General features: G+C 48.0%; 1 protein-coding gene across 8 annotated transcripts; it reads left to right on the forward strand.

The window, feature by feature from the left end:
- Window positions 1-849: 849 nt before the first annotated feature.
- Window positions 850-15,201, forward strand: TARS2 (threonyl-tRNA synthetase 2, mitochondrial). 8 transcript variants are annotated; one of them, XM_002919306.4, is made up of 18 exons: window positions 850-1,008; window positions 1,335-1,531; window positions 1,833-1,956; window positions 3,778-3,902; window positions 4,863-4,980; window positions 5,094-5,158; window positions 5,421-5,499; window positions 6,632-6,778; window positions 6,938-7,036; window positions 7,329-7,546; window positions 7,780-7,942; window positions 8,300-8,437; window positions 8,609-8,686; window positions 10,792-10,892; window positions 11,103-11,204; window positions 11,384-11,456; window positions 12,064-12,178; window positions 14,838-15,201. In XM_002919306.4, exons 1-18 carry the CDS (start codon window positions 943-945, stop codon window positions 14,984-14,986), a joined length of 2,157 nt encoding a protein of 718 aa, XP_002919352.1. In that variant the 5' UTR covers window positions 850-942; the 3' UTR covers window positions 14,987-15,201. The 8 variants fall into 8 exon arrangements, 4 of the variants coding, with proteins under 4 accessions (XP_002919352.1, XP_034510099.1, XP_034510100.1 ...); XM_034654208.1 differs by having other exon boundaries at window positions 4,868-5,158; XR_004623414.1 differs by lacking the exon at window positions 14,838-15,201 and having other exon boundaries at window positions 4,868-5,158; window positions 11,107-11,204; window positions 12,064-12,132.
- Window positions 15,202-15,691: the final 490 nt, after the last annotated feature.

The raw sequence follows: 15,691 nt of genomic DNA on the forward strand, positions 1-15,691 counted from the left end.
GGCAAGGTCTTGTGTAGGAAGCAGACAGCTAAGATTCTAGGGTCAGGCACCTCTTTCTGAAGTGATGGGAGAGTATATTGGAAGTAAACTCTATTGCTATAGAAAGCATGGTGTGATAGGAGAGTGTAAGACTTGGGTTCAAAATCTAGCATCAGCACTCACTGTTTGACCTTAAGTCACTTACCGTCTCTGACCTTAAATTATTCCATGTGTAGGATTAAGAGGTCCTTAAGGTCCCCCTTAAGCACTATGACTATGAAGAGATTCCATAAAGTGCGCTGTGCAGATTCTTTGCTCCAGTCCCAACGCTGTTAAATTCATTTATTCTAACAGCTTGTCGCTGTTGTAGCCCGTACTGTGGACCACGCACGATTTACGTGAAATTAACTTCAACAGTTGGGAGTGTTACTAGTATTATTCCCATTTTATAGACGAGGAAATTGAATCTTAGAAGAAATTAAGTAATCTACCTAAAATTACAGAGTGAATGAGAGATCTCACGCTGTCTGGTTCCAAAGACCTGGTTCGTACCTGTTTTCTACCTGCCAATAAAGACTATGTAAGAGAAAACCTATGTTTAAAAGGAAACGACTAGCTACTCTTCCCGTCTGTTTTTCTCCCACTCTCGTTACTCAAGAGTTTTCCTGCCCCAGTCCTCAAAGTTCAGGATATGTTATTGCTACTTCAGGCTGAAACTTCAGGTTTCGGGATTGCGGGTGTGTGTAACAGTTTAGGTCTTCCGCTCATCCGGAACCACCTACACGGCTGCTCGTGCTGTGTGGGGCGTACCTCTTCGGAGTTCCTGGAGGTGGTCTCAGACTAGAGTGGCAGCTATAGGAACCAATAAGCATGGGTGTTGTTGGGCCGGAAGCCAATGAGGAATTCGGTGAAGGAGAAACGACCGTAATTTGTTTAAGGATGTAGGCACGGGTCTGAAGGAACATGGGGTCTTATCGGAGGTGGCCGCGGCTCCTGCTCCCAGGCTTGCAAACCTGCGGGTTACACACGGTGCGTGAGGTACCCAAAAGTTATGAACCGCGTTGGACCCAGCCCAGCTGAGGTCCAAGGTGTAGGCTCTCAACCCAGCCTGACACCCCCTACCCCTGCCGTGAGTCCCTGGCCCCGGCTACCGTAAGCCCTTCGTTGCAGCCATTTTTTCTCTAGGGTCCACAGACTGGGGAGCATAGGACTTCCAGCCCTGTTACCACCCCGTCCTCTTACAGACTAGAGATTAGGACCAAGATCACTTCCATATTTTCACCTCCCACTAGCCCCAATCCCAGAAAGGAATGATGAGACCCGTGTTACCTTCTAACCTCTTTCTCTCCCTCCAGGCAGCTGTGCCGACCCCTCCACACTGGTTGGCAGAGCGGCTTGGCCTTTTTGAGGAGCTATGGACTGCTCAAGTAAAGAGGTTAGCAAGTATGGCACAGGAGGAACATCGGACTATTAAGATATCACTCCCCGGAGGCCAGAAAGTGGATGCTGTGGCGTGGAACACAACCCCTTACCAACTAGCCAAGCACATCAGGTACCAGACCTGTTGTACCTGCCAGGATTATCCTTCCTCTGTACTTCGCAGGACTTGAGCAGGGAATGAAAATTCTGCTTGCTTCTCTTCCATCCCTATCAAGATTGCCTTTTCCTGGGGATTCATTTTTATCTGCATTAGTTTCAGAGTGTCTACCCTTCACTTATTATCCACTGGGAAAGAAATGAGAGGTTTTATTGCTCTGATGACACCTCTCCCCATTCTCAAGTTTGGAGTTGTTTCTTCCCCTGTGGATTGTAACCATGTCTTTTTCTTTATCCTCGCCCCTCCCCTTGCCAAGTTCAACACTGGCAGATATGGCAGTGGCTGCACAAGTGAATGGAGAACTTTATGATCTGGAGCGGCCCTTGGAGACAGATTCTGACCTCAGGTTTCTGACATTCAGTTCTGCAGAGGGCAAAGCAGTAAGTTTCTTCCTTTTGGGGAATACTGTGGCAACTAAACTAAGGGATATATATATTTTTTTTAATTTTTAAGATTTTTATTTATCTGAGAGTGAGAGAGAGAGAAAAGGAGCAGGGGGAGGGGCAGAAGGAGAAGCAGACTCCCCACTGAGCAGGGAGCCCTGCGCCAGCTCGATCCCAGGACCCTGGGATGATGACCTGAGCCGAAGGCAAGTGCTTAACTGACTGAGACACCCAGGTGCCCTTTTATTTACATATATATATATATGTGTGTGTGTGTGTGTACATATACATATATATATATATATATATATATATGGTGCTCCCTTTTATGTGTGTGTGTGTGTATACATTTTTTTTTAAGATTTATGTATTTATTTTTAGAGAGAGAAAGAGTGCAGGGGTGGGGTGTGCGGAGGGCCAGAGTGGGAGAGAGAGAGAAACCCAACAGTGTCTTGTGCAGAGCACAGAGCCCAACACAAGGCTCCATCTCAGGACCTTGAGATCACAACCTGACCCAAAAGAATCGGACGCTTAACCAACTCCATCACCCAGGCCCCCCTAAACTAAGGGATATTTAAGTAGGCATATTTTGAGTTTAGTTTCTTTTGCCTCAGTTTCTCCATTTGCAATTGGGAGAGAGAGATACCACAGATTGCTTGTCTTGACTAGCCCTGGCTAAGCTAGAAACTTAGGATGAAAGTTTTCAGCCTAGATCTATTAAGTAGACATCATTTGTGCTAGCAAAAAGGAGAGATCATAAGCTGAAAATAGAAAGATAATATGCCAGTTCAGTCCCCTCAACTCTACAAACATACATTATAAGTCATCTGTAGCGTGTATTTTTTAATTCTTTTTTTTTTTTTTTAAGATTTATTTATTTATGTGAGAGATAGCCAGCGAGAGAGGGAACACAGCAGGGGAATGGGAGAGGAAGAAAACAGGCTCCCAGCGGAGGAGCCCGATGTGGGACTCGATCCCGGAACGCCGGGATCACGCCCTGAGCCGAAGGCAGACGCTTAACGACTGCACTACCCAGGAGCCCCTTAATTCTTTTTTTTAAAGATGATTTATTTATTTGAGAGAGAGACAGTGAATGAGTGAGAGCACGAGCAGCGGAGAGAGAGAGAAGCAGGCTCCCCGCCGAGTTGGGAACCAGACATGGGGCTGGGACCGTGGGATTGTGACCTGAGCTGAAGGCATATGCTTATCTGGCTGAGCCACCCAGGCGCCCCTATATTTTTTAACTCTGATTTGACTACCACAACTGAGCGCACAACTGGCCTCTTTCCCACTTTATCTTCTCCACGTCAGCTTCGGTAATACGGAGCTTATCTGTTAGGATCCAGAAAAATGGTATTTTGTCACTTACATATAGATGTGACCAAATCCTAGAGAAGGGGTTGCATCACACTAGATTCCTGGGATAGAAAAAAAATAGAACTAAAAGACCAAACAGAGCCTTTAGGAACTACCATCTTAAGTAGGTAGTTCACGCTGAAGCCCTAAAAGGGGATGTTGTAAGAGTAACAAAAGAAGACCGGCCCCACGTCTCTGCTGTAGGACTGGGAAGCACCAAGGAGTGAGGCTGGGGGCTGCTCACATCCGTGCGTTGCTTGTACTAGCCTTTTGTTTTCTTTTCTATTCAGTTTTGGATTTTCTCTTTTACTATTTAGTGTTCGCCCCCAAGGTCAGGTTCCCCATTTTGTGGTAGTTATTTGTAGAAGAGCCATACCAGTTTCACACCAGCTTCTCTGAGGAGAAGATCAGAGAGTGAGCGGTTAAAAGAGAAGGTTATGAACTCCTCTCTCGTGAACCCAGGTGTTCTGGCACTCCAGCACCCATGTCCTGGGGGCAGCAGCTGAACAGCTCCTTGGTGCTGTCCTCTGCCGAGGTCCAAGTACAGAATGTGGCTTCTACCATGATTTCTTCCTGGGAAAGGAGCGGTGAGTAGTGTAAGGGAAGAGAATGATTCTGGGGTGGTTTCTTTCTTTTTTAGACATTTCACTGTATTTTATTTCGTTTTTCAACTTTGGGAGTGCATTGACAAAGTGACACATTTAAAGTGTACAGTGCTCGCTTCGGCAGCACACGTGCCAGAGAGTACAGCGTAAGGGGTCCTGGCTGCACAGTCAGAGGAGCGTGGGACTCTTCATCTCAGGGCTGTGAATTCAAGCCCCATTTTGGGTGTAGAAATGACATAAATAAATAAACTTTTAAAAATAAAAAAATGTACAACCTAGTAACTTGATGTTTGTACACATTGTGAAAGGGTTCCCACAGCTGAGTTCATTAGCACATTCATCGCCTTACTTCCTTGCTTTGTCTGTGTGTGTGTGTGAACGCTGAGGGTTTGCTCTTATAGATTTCGATGTGTGTATATACAATATGGAATTATCAGCTGTAGTCACCATGCTCTTCATTAGCTGCTCAAACCTAATTCAGTTAATAACTGAGTGTGTACTCTTTCACTGGGGTGGTTTCTGCCCCCTTTTTCTGGGGCATCAGGCACGTTCAATTTGGAGGAGAAAGTTTGGGGAAGGGCCTCTCCAGGCCTCAACTGTAACATTGGTGCCATTTTCTCCACTAGTCTATGCCTTTCCTTTTCTGTTAAATTCTGTTTGAAACTTCTCTAGTCTAAATTTTTACTCCATCCTTCATTACTATTGCTCTAATTTTGTCCATCCACGTTGCCTGCATCCAACTTTTAATTTCATACCTTGAGCTATTGGTCCTGCTGGAAAATTTATACCTGATTTCCTAATTATGTTTTCTCTCAGTTTGTCTGTCTTTGCCAATAATTGTAGATGTCTCTGGAGAGCAGGATTTCAGCCCCAAGCCAATAGGTTTGGCACCCAGGTGATGCTTCTCAGCAGATGCAAGCCAACCAACTCTCCTCTTTCCAGAACAGTTCGGGGCTCAGAGCTGCCTGCTTTGGAGCGGATTTGCCAGGAACTTGCAGCTGCTGCTCAGCCCTTCCGGAGGTTAGAAGTGTCTCAGGATCAGCTTCGCCAGCTCTTCAAGGTGGGATGGAGGTGCACGCATTTAGGAGGAAGACCCAGAAGCATGAGGGAAGAGGTGGCTCTCTCCCAGGACATCTGTATAGGAATAAAGACTTATCCTCACTCTCCTTCCAGGATAACCCCTTTAAGCTACGCCTGATCAAGGAGAAAGTGACAGGTCCAACAGCAACAGTATATGGGTGAGAGTTGTCAAAATGGAGGTAAAGAGAGAGAGGTGGGGCGCACCAAAGAAGGCCAGAAATGGGATGAGGGGAAGAAGGTAGAAGGTAATCTGTTGCTCCAGGAGAGGAAGAGGAACGGGAAATAATTTTATCTCCCATTGCTCTTGCTTTCTCTGTAGAATAGTTCTTCACTTTTTTCTGTCTGCTGAAGACCACGAGAGGGAGAACACTAGAAGCTCAAGAATTTGGAAACCACTAAGTAGCCTGTTCTTTCTCCCAGGTGTGGCATGCTGGTTGATCTTTGCCAGGGCCCCCACCTTCGGCATACTGGACAGATTGGAGGACTGAAGCTGCTAACGGTCAGTTAGGAGGGCAAGGTTGGGTTGAGACTCCTGGGTTCACTGGGATGAGCAGGGGAACGGGAAGATGATCCCCCTCAGCCCCTTCTCTCCTCTGATAGCTGAGTGGGGAATCCAGAAAGCATGATTTTTAGTTCCTGCCTTCTGCAAACTCCCAGTCTGATGGCAGATGCTGGACACCCTGCCAGGGCCCAGAAGCCAAGTCACATTCTGTAGTTGAACTTCAGTGGTAGGGAGATGGAGAGGGAGCGTGTGAACAGGTTGAACAGGGTCACATGGGGGAGGTTTCTGTGGAGACAGGGTGTATAGAACACCATTTGACAGGTGCAGGGAGAATACTCTAAGTCAAAGGCATGCCTTTTATGAAAATACTGTTCTTGGGCCGGGTGAGTTATTTATTAGGTGGAATGAAGCAGGGACCAAGGGGAGAGGCAGGTATATACGCCAAAAGCGCTGGACTGAAAACCTAGCCATTTGTGCTTAGTCCTAGCTCTGCCACCAGTGAAGTATGTGGCCTTGGGTAAATCTCCTTATGCATTTTCCCTATCTGTAAAATAAGGTTGCCGTTAATTCCTGTCCTGCCAATAAATCCACGTCACAGAGACAAAGCTAACACAGGAGAAAGTGTTTGAGGAAAAGCTGAAAGTGCTATAAAACATAGGCTCTTTCTTGTTAAATTGTTCAAGAAAAGAGCAGGCAGAGGCATTTGAATTTCATGTGGCCAGGAGGAGGACATAGTATGGTAGATTGATAAGTAGATGGATAGCCTGACATTTGACCAGAATTTAAGGTTACTCTGCTGAGCAGTCATTGATTAGAAGTGCGGCGGGGGGGGGGGGGGGCGGCGAGAGGGGGTCCTCAGTACAAGGGTGCCCGTGGGAGAATGGGAAGAAAAAGAGGTGGCAGGATAAAGTTGGGCTTGAGGAGGACCCAAGTGGGGATTAGGAGTCCAGGCATCTCTAAGCGGGGGATAGTGGTATCATGCTGGTGGAGGCAGTGGGAAACAGTGAGCGCTGAGACCGGATGTTTGTGGTCTGAGCTTCAGCTCAGTATCAGATAAGCACCATCAGAGGAGAGCTTAGGTGCCTGCAGTCCCCCCATCTTCTCTCTGACTCTCCGTGTCCTCCCATAGAACTCGTCATCCCTGTGGAGGTCCTCGGGTGCCTCAGAGACACTGCAGCGAGTGTCAGGGATCTCCTTCCCCACAGCAAAGGAGCTGAGGGCCTGGGAGGAATGGAAGGAGGAAGCGGAGTTACGGGACCACCGGCGCATTGGGAAGGTACAGAGATTGGGAGAAGGGAAATGGGTGTGAAGGAACCTGATGGTGAAGTTGGGAGCAGATGACGAATCTCAGAGATTGAGCAGCTCCATCAGTCGTTTCTTCTGGGTTTCAGAGTCCCCATTTTCTCCCTTGAGTGACACTGCCATTCCTGCACAGGCACAGGAGCTCTTCTTCTTCCATGAACTGAGCCCTGGGAGCTGCTTCTTCCTGCCTCGAGGGACAAGGGTGTATAACACACTGGTGGCTTTTATCAGGGTAAGGGGAACCCAAATCGAGAGGAAGGAAGACCAGGGAGGAAATCAGGGCCCAGAAGATGCCAGGTGTTAAAAGAGGGGGATTAAACTTAAACATTGTAAAGTGCTGGTGACCTTTAACAAGGTCCTAGGAATGTGTGGTCCATGGGGTGGGAGTGTAGAGAGAGAGCATGGTACTTAACAGATTGTGGCTAAGATCAGCATGACCTGAGATCTCCGGAGAATCACACCTGCCGCCCCGCCTCCTCTCCCCCGGTCACTCTGCCCTTCCATGTCTACACTCTCCTCTCCAGGCCGAGTACACCCGCCGTGGTTTCTCAGAAGTGAAAACCCCCACGCTGTTTTCTGCGAAACTCTGGGAGCTGTCAGGACACTGGGAACATTATCAGGAAGACATGTTTACCCTGCAGCCCCCAGGCTCTGACAGGCTTGCCAGCTCCCCGAGTGACCATCCTACCAGCCATCCCACAGACACACTTGCCCTCAAGCCCATGAACTGCCCTGCACACTGGTGAGCTAGGAGCCAGGAGGCCTGGGTCCTCCCTGCTGTTGCTAAGGAATGTACTTTCGGCGAGGCGGGGCTCAAGTTGTGCCAGGTGGGGTGGACGGGACTCAGTGGGAGGGCGTGCTAAGGCTGAAGAGGGTGCTAGCTGATGATCCAGAGATCTAAGCAAGCACATTGGTAGAGGAGCAGTCTTGGGCTACTTTCCCTATGGCCCTGACCCTTCCGCACCCCATCCTCAGCCTGATGTTCGCTCACCGTCCCAGATCCTGGCGAGAGCTGCCGCTGCGACTGGCAGACTTCGGGGCCCTGCACCGGGCCGAGGCCTCTGGCAGTCTGGGGGGACTGACCCGGCTGCGGTGCTTCCAGCAGGATGACGCTCACATCTTCTGTGCACCGGATCAGGTGGCCCTTCCCCAACACCATCTAAGCATTTGTTCTTTTTCTTTTTCTTTTTTTCTTTTTTTTTTTTTTTTGAGTAGAGCGATAGAAGTTTATTAAGTGAAGATACAGAAAAAGCCCTCAGGAGTGAGAGGGATCCTGACAGGGTTGCCCTGCCAAAGCATTTCTAAGCCACTTTCCATTCTCGTGATGAACCACGAGTGCTCCCCACTGCCAGTCTCCCTCTTCTGATACTGCAGCTCGGTTACATGATAGCCCGAAGTGTCCTCTATGTTCCTGCCTTGTGTTTCCCCCCAGACTCCCATCACTCCAGAACTCTAGGTAGCATACAACTCACCTACTCTTATTTTCTGCCCCCAGCTTGAAGCAGAGATCCGAAGCTGTCTTGATTTCCTCCGTTCTGTCTATGCTGTCCTTGGCTTCTCATTCCGCCTGGCGCTATCCACCCGGCCATCTGGCTTCCTGGGAGAGCCTTGCGTTTGGGACCAGGCTGAGCAGGTAAGTAGTGAAGAGGCAGATAAACCATTCTTTGATGGGGGAGGGGAGATGGGAATCTGCGCCCTCCTTGGAGACATATGCTAAGCAAGTCATTTGTTGGGGACTGGAGGGATCTGTTGCTCATAAAGTCTAAGATGACATATTCCTCTCTTGTCTCATTCCTTCTGAAAGGTCCTTCAGCGGGCCCTGGAAGAATTTGGAGAGCCCTGGGACCTCAACCCTGGAGATGGTGCGTTCTATGGGCCTAAGGTAAGTTGGGGACCATGCTAAGAGTTTCATTTATTCATTTTTTGTTTTGTTTTATTAGATATTTAATAGACACAAAGGAATATTTTTAAACTTGTGTAGGATTTAAAGAAGAGCAGTACATTTCCTGCCCCCATGAAGCTTGTGGTCTTGTGAAGGGTATGGGAGATAAATAGACATTTTGGGGCCACTGAATCCGCACTGTGTAGGTACCAAGGGAGCATGTCACTCAGGAGGGTCAGGAAAGGCTTCTTGCAGGATTCTCTTTCTAACCTGGAAGGTCATTGTTGGCCAAGTACAGAGGAGTTCTAGGCAGGAACAGTGCAGGCAGAGGCTGAGGGCAGGGTAAAAGCTTACAGGGCAAGTTAGAAGAAGTGGAAGAAGTTAGGGGGGATGAAAGGACTGGAAAGTTTCTGCTGGGTTCAGTGAAAAGATTGTTAGATATTGAAGGACCAGGGCACCTGGGTGGCTCAGTCTGTTAAGCGTTAGCCTTTGGCTCAGGTCATGATCCCAGGGTCCTGGGATTGAGCCCTGAGTCGGGCTCCCTGCTCGGAGGGAGCCTGCTTCTCCCTCTGCCTCTCCAGCTCCCTCTGCCTGTGCTCTCTCACTGTCTCTGTCAAATAAATAAATAAAATCTTTAAAAAAAGATAGTGAAGGACTATTTTTTTTTTTTTAAGATTTTTATTTATTTATTCGACAGAGATAGAGACAGCCAGCGAGAGAGGGAACACAAGCAGGGGGAGTGGGAGAGGAAGAAGCAGGCTCATAGCGGAGGAGCCTGATGTGGGGCTCGATCCCATAATGCCAGGATCACGCCCTGAGCCGAAGGCAGACGCCCAACCGCTGTGCCACCCAGGCGCCCCTGAAGGACTATTTTTTGGTTAAGTGGAGGCTGGGGTTGGAGTCAGAGGTGAATGAATGAACATAACCCTTTTGAGAATTTTGGCTCTTAAAAAAGTAAAGGAGAGTAGCCAAAGGGGCCTAGGTAGTCAAAAGAGATTTTGACTGAAGGAAGAAATTTGAGAATGTTTAAACGCTCTGATGAGGGAGAGCCTGTTTGGGTCAGGGAGAAGTTGAAGTTGTAGAAGGGTTTCAGTAGAGGGAATTTCTTGGGGAGGTTTGAGGGGGCAGGATTGGGAACCCACAAGAGACCACCTTTGCCATCATTCTGGAGGCAGGAAGAAAGGTTGGGGTACATGCAAGGAAGTCTGTAGATGTGGTGACAGGAAGTTGAGACATTTTTCTATCTTGTGATATCATTATCTAATTTCCCCGTGAGATCTGAGACAGGATCATTTGCTGAGATGGGAATAGGGCATAGGAGAGTTGTCAGTGAGGGCAGTGAAGGTAGGAAGAGGAGAAAGCTTGAAAATACTTGAGAACAGGACACAAAACCGACTAGGGCAGCAAAGGATTCTTGACAGTAGCAAGGGCCCCATTAAAGTTCAAAACAGGGCCTAGCATGGTGGCATCAATCCCCATTGATGCATCTGTGTGGTATGGGACATGCTGGGCAGCCCTGAGTGGTTCTGTTGCAAGGCCAAGGAAGTGAGAGACCAGAGTGCCACCAGGTTGGGGTTTTGCCATGGGCATGTGGCAGGAGAACAACGGTGGAAGGGAACCAGGGAGAGTGGTTCCAGTTGCATGGGGAAAGAAGAAAAGGCGGGTAGGGGCTGTGAATGGGAGGGAACCTAAGAACTGAAAAAGCCATTCGTAGGAATAGTTGTCCGAGCCAGAAGACTGAGGGACAGTAACCAGGCAGGGTGTGTGATGCGTCGTCCGGACGTGCAGCTGTTCTGGCGATGCCGAAATGAGAGCTGTCTCCATGCGTGAGTGCACGTGAGGGTCTCGGAGATGACGAGCTCACGGAATTCAGAGGCCAGGGTGTGGGGGGTTCATTCATGTCAGTGTGATGTCCCTTAAAGTTGCACCATTCCTGAGTAGAAAGAGCCACTGCTGGAGTGCCCAGTGAGCGAAGCAGAGTGTGTTACAGCCATGACACGTCTCTCAAGACAGCCTGGGCTGTGTGTGGGTAGAAGGTGGGTGGCACATTCCGTAGAGGCTGCTGCTTCTGGTTGCTCTTATGCCCTCCCATCTGTCTCCTCCAGATTGATGTGCACCTCCGTGATGCCCTGGGTAGGCCCCATCAGTGCGGGACAATCCAGCTTGACTTCCAGCTGCCCCTGAGATTTGGCCTCCAGTACAAGGGGTACAGAACCTTGCCCCGTCCCCTTTTCCCTTAGCTGCCAGCAGAATAGGTGGAGAGCAACTTCCCCTTCTGTCTTTGTCCCTAAAAATGAAACCCAAATCCTCTACACTTTTGCTGGAGCTAAATATTTCTTGAAACCCGGAAGGTGATCTTGGGTGCACATTTTGTGACACTTCCTCTATTCCATCCACCCCTGTCTTTCCCTCCAAGGCAGGCGGGAGTCCCAGAGCGTCCAGTCCTCATTCACCGAGCCGTGCTAGGTTCTGTGGAAAGGATGTTGGGAGTGCTGGCGGAAAGCTGTGGAGGAAAATGGTGAGACCTCTGGCCCCAGATTTCTGTTCTGGTCCTCAGACCCGATAGTGGGTGCATGCTCCAGATGCTGGTCTCCTCAGATTCCCTCTTCTGTTTTCCTCTCAACTTGACTCTCTGCAGCCACACTTGTGGTCAGAGCCAGAGTAACTTAGTTTGCCTTTCTCCCCTCTCTCCACCAGGCCGTTGTGGCTGTCCCCGTTCCAGGTGGTTGTCATCCCAGTGGGAACTGAGCAAGAGGAATATGCCAGGGAGGTGAGGAGAAGCTGAGCAGTGTGCCCAGGGGATGAAGCAGGAGTACCTGGAGTCCAGGGCTGAGCAGTATGTAGGAAGGGGTCGCACGGCATAGTGCAAGGGAAATAGCACTTGGAGCCACAAGATTGGCCTCAAATGGCTGCCAGCCTTTATGCTGGAAATTCCACAGATGAGAAGTGAGACTTAATTCTTTGCCTGTGTAGATGCATGAAAATTAAACAAATTAACAAATGTTCAACGCTGACAACAGAGCACTTGGCACAAAAGGGGCCTGGATAAATGTTGGTTTCGTGTTTCCTTTCTAGAGAGAAGTAGGGATGTGGATGGTACTAGAGTCAAGTAGCTGGTTGGGTAGCGCTGTGGCTAGAGCAGGCAGAGTCGGGGAGTTGGTGGCAGGCTGGGCTCCAGTAGGAAGCGGACAGAAACTTGGTTTCCAGTGGGAAGGGACCTCAGTGCAGATAAACAAGGAGGGGTTGTCCACAACCAACAGAACCTTGAGGCAGTGGATGGAGGAACAGATCCGGGGCATGGGGAAGATTGGTATCAGATTGTTCTAACTTCCCAGCCCCGTGGCTCCTGGCATCAAACCTCTGCCCTTCTGCCCCAGGTGCAGCAGAGACTACAGGCTGCAGGACTGGTCTGTGACCTGGATGCCGACTTAGGACTGACCCTCAGCCGGAGAGTCCGCCGGGCTCAGCTCACCCACTACAATTTTCAGTTCGGTAAGTGACCAGCAGCACAGGCCCTCAGAGTCCTGCACTCTCCACCGGCCTCCTATGCTGTTTTTTCCTATTAGATTTGCTTATTTGCATATTTGGGTTAATTGGGGGTCGTTACCTGAGCCGGATTCAGGACACCTGAGCCGGATTCAGGACACCTGAGCCATTTGGGCCCTACGTTCCTTCACCCCCTGACAACCAGTTCTTACCTTCGGAAGAATGTCCTTTTTCTTCTTTTTTTCTACTACTAATTTATTCTTTGCGTTTGTGCTGAGTCATAGAGAATTACATCACAGGCATGAAAAGCACTTTTTTACCAACGCCTAGTACAAAATAATATTCTCAGCAGAACAAAAAAAGTACAAAATCAGACACTTGAGAAAACATTTGAGATTTAGGTTATTACAACAAATGGTGGAAAGTGAGCACCTTCAAGACGAAGGCTGGGGTTTGTGTGTAACCAGCCAGTGTTTGAATTCTACTTGCTGGGCCCATGTTTTCAGACATCTCCACTAAAGTGCCCCTTCAGACTGAGCTGGGAGAGTGTGAACCACAGTGGCTCTGGGGATATTGCCCAAGGCTCACAGTATTTTGATGCAAACATAGCATTTCTTTTTAGACTCACATTTTATCCTTATAATTTTTGTATGTTCTGCCGTTTATTCCTGATTATATACATAGTAACTTTAACATTAATTTCTTTTTTAAATTAAATTTTTAAAAAGTTTAATTGACGTATAGTTGACACACACTGTTACATTAATTTCAGGTGTACAGCATAGTAACTTGACACTTCTGTGTATTACTCGGTGCTCATCACGATAAATGTAGCTGCCGTCTGTCACCATACAAAGTTATTACAATACTATTGATAGTATTCTCTCTGGTGTATTTTTCATCCCTGTGACTTACTTATTTTATAATTGGAAGTTTGTACCTCTGATCCCCTTCACCTATTCTGCCCATGCCCCACCCTGCTCCCCTTTGGCAACCACCATTTTGTTCTCTGTGTTTATGAGATTGTTTCTGTTGGGTGTGTTGTGTGTGTTCATTTGTTTTTTAGATTACACATATAAGTGAAATCATACAGGGAGCCTGGCTGGCTCATTCGATAGAACATGTGGACTCTTGATCTCAGGGTTGTGAGATCAAACCCCATATTGGGTGTAAAGCTTACTTAAAAAAAAAAAAGTGAAATCATATGGTATTTGGCTTTCTCTGACTGCACACCTTTATCTCTTTATCTGTTGATGGACCCTTGTGTTGCTTCCGTATCTTGGCTATTGTTAATAATGCTACAGTAAACATAGGGGTGCACATATTTTTTTGAATTAGTGTTTTCTTTTGGTGGGATGGGGGGTAAATACCATGCAGTGGAATTACTAGATCATATGGTATTTCTATTTTTAATTTTTGAGGAACCTCCATACTGTTTCTACAATGGCTACACCAGCTTGCATTCCCACCAGCAGTGAACAAGAGTCCCTTTTCTTGCCAACACTTGTTATTTCTTGTCTTCTTGATACTAGCCATTCTGACTAGTGTGAGATGACATCTCATTGTGGTTTTGATTTGCATTTCCCTGACGATGAGTGTTGTTAAGCGTATTTTTATGTGCCTGGTGGCCATCTGTATGTCATCTTTGGAAAAATGTCTATTTAGGCCCTTTGCCTAGTTTCAAATATGACTTTTTGTTTTTTTGTTTTTGGTATTGAGTTGTATGAGTTCTTTATATGTTTTGGATATTAATCCCTTGCCAGATATATTGTTCGTGAATATCTTCTTCCATTCAGTAGGTTGCCTTTTCATTGTGTTGATAGTTTCCTTTGCTGTGCAAAAAGCTTTTTAGTTTGATGTGGTCCCAATAATTTATTTTTGCTTTTGTTTCCCTTGCCTGAGGAGATGTATCCAGAATAAAGTTGTTAAAGCCAATGTCCAAGATATTCCCACCTATGTTTTCTCGTAGGAGTTTTATGGTTTCAGGAAAACAGTTTTCTTCTGACCATCATCCAAGCTCTTGGTGTCTGTTAGGTTAATTAACCAAAGGAGCATGAGAGAGAAAGGGACAGGAAGGTTTAATGAGGTGTTAATTAGTTAGCTTTGTTTATTCTAGACCCAGATGGAGTCAGCCCTAAGGGATGATGAGAAAGACCTTAAGGAGAAGAGTCAGGCCACCTTGTTCCTTTTTTCATTTCTCCATTCAGAGTTCTGTCTTGAAGACAAGGAGCAGAAACTCCTCTTGTCAGATTACTCAATTCTCTCATTTTACACACCCACTCGCCCAATGGCACTTAGAGCAAGTTGCCCCATGACCCCCAGGGCTTGCCTGTGAGTCTTGTACTCCTGCCACCCTCCCCTCCCTCTAATGTACACACACACACAGTTTCTCTCTGGGTCTGCTTCTTGGTCTTTCTGTCTCTCTCTGACCTGTAGGCTCCTGACTGGAAGTGATAAGGCATGGAGAGCATGTCTGGAACATTTCCTTATCTTGTCAGGATGATCGGGGAACTGGAGAACAAGAGGCAGCTAAATATACCGTTTTCCTGAACTATTATCTGGGCTGTGTTCTCACCCTTCCTAAAGATTTAGCTCTCTAGAATTTTTGCATATTCCCTGTGGATGAATGTGCCCTGACAGTCCCAAGCCTCCCCTCTTCCTGCAGTGGTTGGCCAGAAAGAGCAGAGTAAGAGAACGGTGAACATTCGGACTAGAGATAACCACCGACTCGGGGAGCGGGACTTGACTGAGGCTGTGCAACGGCTGCTGGAGCTCCAGAACACCAGGGTCCCAGATGCTGAGGAAGTGTTCTGAGCTTTTGTATACAGATGTGGCAGGAGCCGCCAGCCGCCCTTCGCATGGGAGACCTCGTACCTGACTGCCAGAGTCTGAAGGCCCCCAGACCCATCAGAATGCATGTGGAGGCATGACATTGCTCTCCTGGAAAGACATTTGATCTGGGGGAAGCTGTATCTGTTTGGACATGAGGAGAATGAAAGTATAAAGAATAAACTTAAAGCTCTCGGGTATGTGTCTTCATCTTAATCTCTGACTCCTGAGCAGGAGATGAAAGGGAGTTTGACTCGGTCTCCGCCTCTTTTGTCCTGGGGCACTGGGGAAACAGAAAGGGGGCAGCCCTGGCCTCTCACTGGTAGGGGATCTCCTGGGGCAGCTGTCCTGTCCCCCACCCTGAACTCTTTAGTGCCCTACTCCCCCCACCCCCAATTCAGCAGGCTGTCCTGCACAGTAGGCAGCATGAAGACAGGAGCTGAGGCATAAAACAAGGTCTCACTCTCTCTCTCTTTTTTTAAGATTCTATTTATTAGAGCACGAGTGGTGGGGGGAGGGGGACAGAGGGAGAAGCAGACTCCCTGCAGAGCAGGGAGCCCAGTGTGGGGCTCGATCCCAGGACCCTGGGGTCATGTCCTGAGCCAAAGGCCGACGCTTCACCGACTGAGCCACCCAGGCGCCCCCAGGTCTCAACATCTCTTCCTCCATGAGTCTCAGAATCCATTTCTC

The sequence above is a fragment of the Ailuropoda melanoleuca genome, chromosome 2 (genome assembly GCF_002007445.2).
Source record: "Ailuropoda melanoleuca isolate Jingjing chromosome 2, ASM200744v2, whole genome shotgun sequence".
Taxonomy (NCBI): Eukaryota; Metazoa; Chordata; class Mammalia; order Carnivora; family Ursidae; genus Ailuropoda; species Ailuropoda melanoleuca.

Bases quoted from the DNA above. Each gene is read 5' to 3' on its own strand.
- TARS2 (XM_034654208.1), top strand. From the start codon at position 943: ATGGGGTCTTATCGGAGGTGGCCGCGGCTCCTGCTCCCAGGCTTGCAA. The intron at 1,532-1,832 runs GTACCAGACCTG...CCCCTTGCCAAG, and splicing joins CAACTAGCCAAGCACATCAG to TTCAACACTGGCAGATATGG. The intron at 5,500-6,631 runs GTCAGTTAGGAG...GTCCTCCCATAG, and splicing joins GAGGACTGAAGCTGCTAACG to AACTCGTCATCCCTGTGGAG.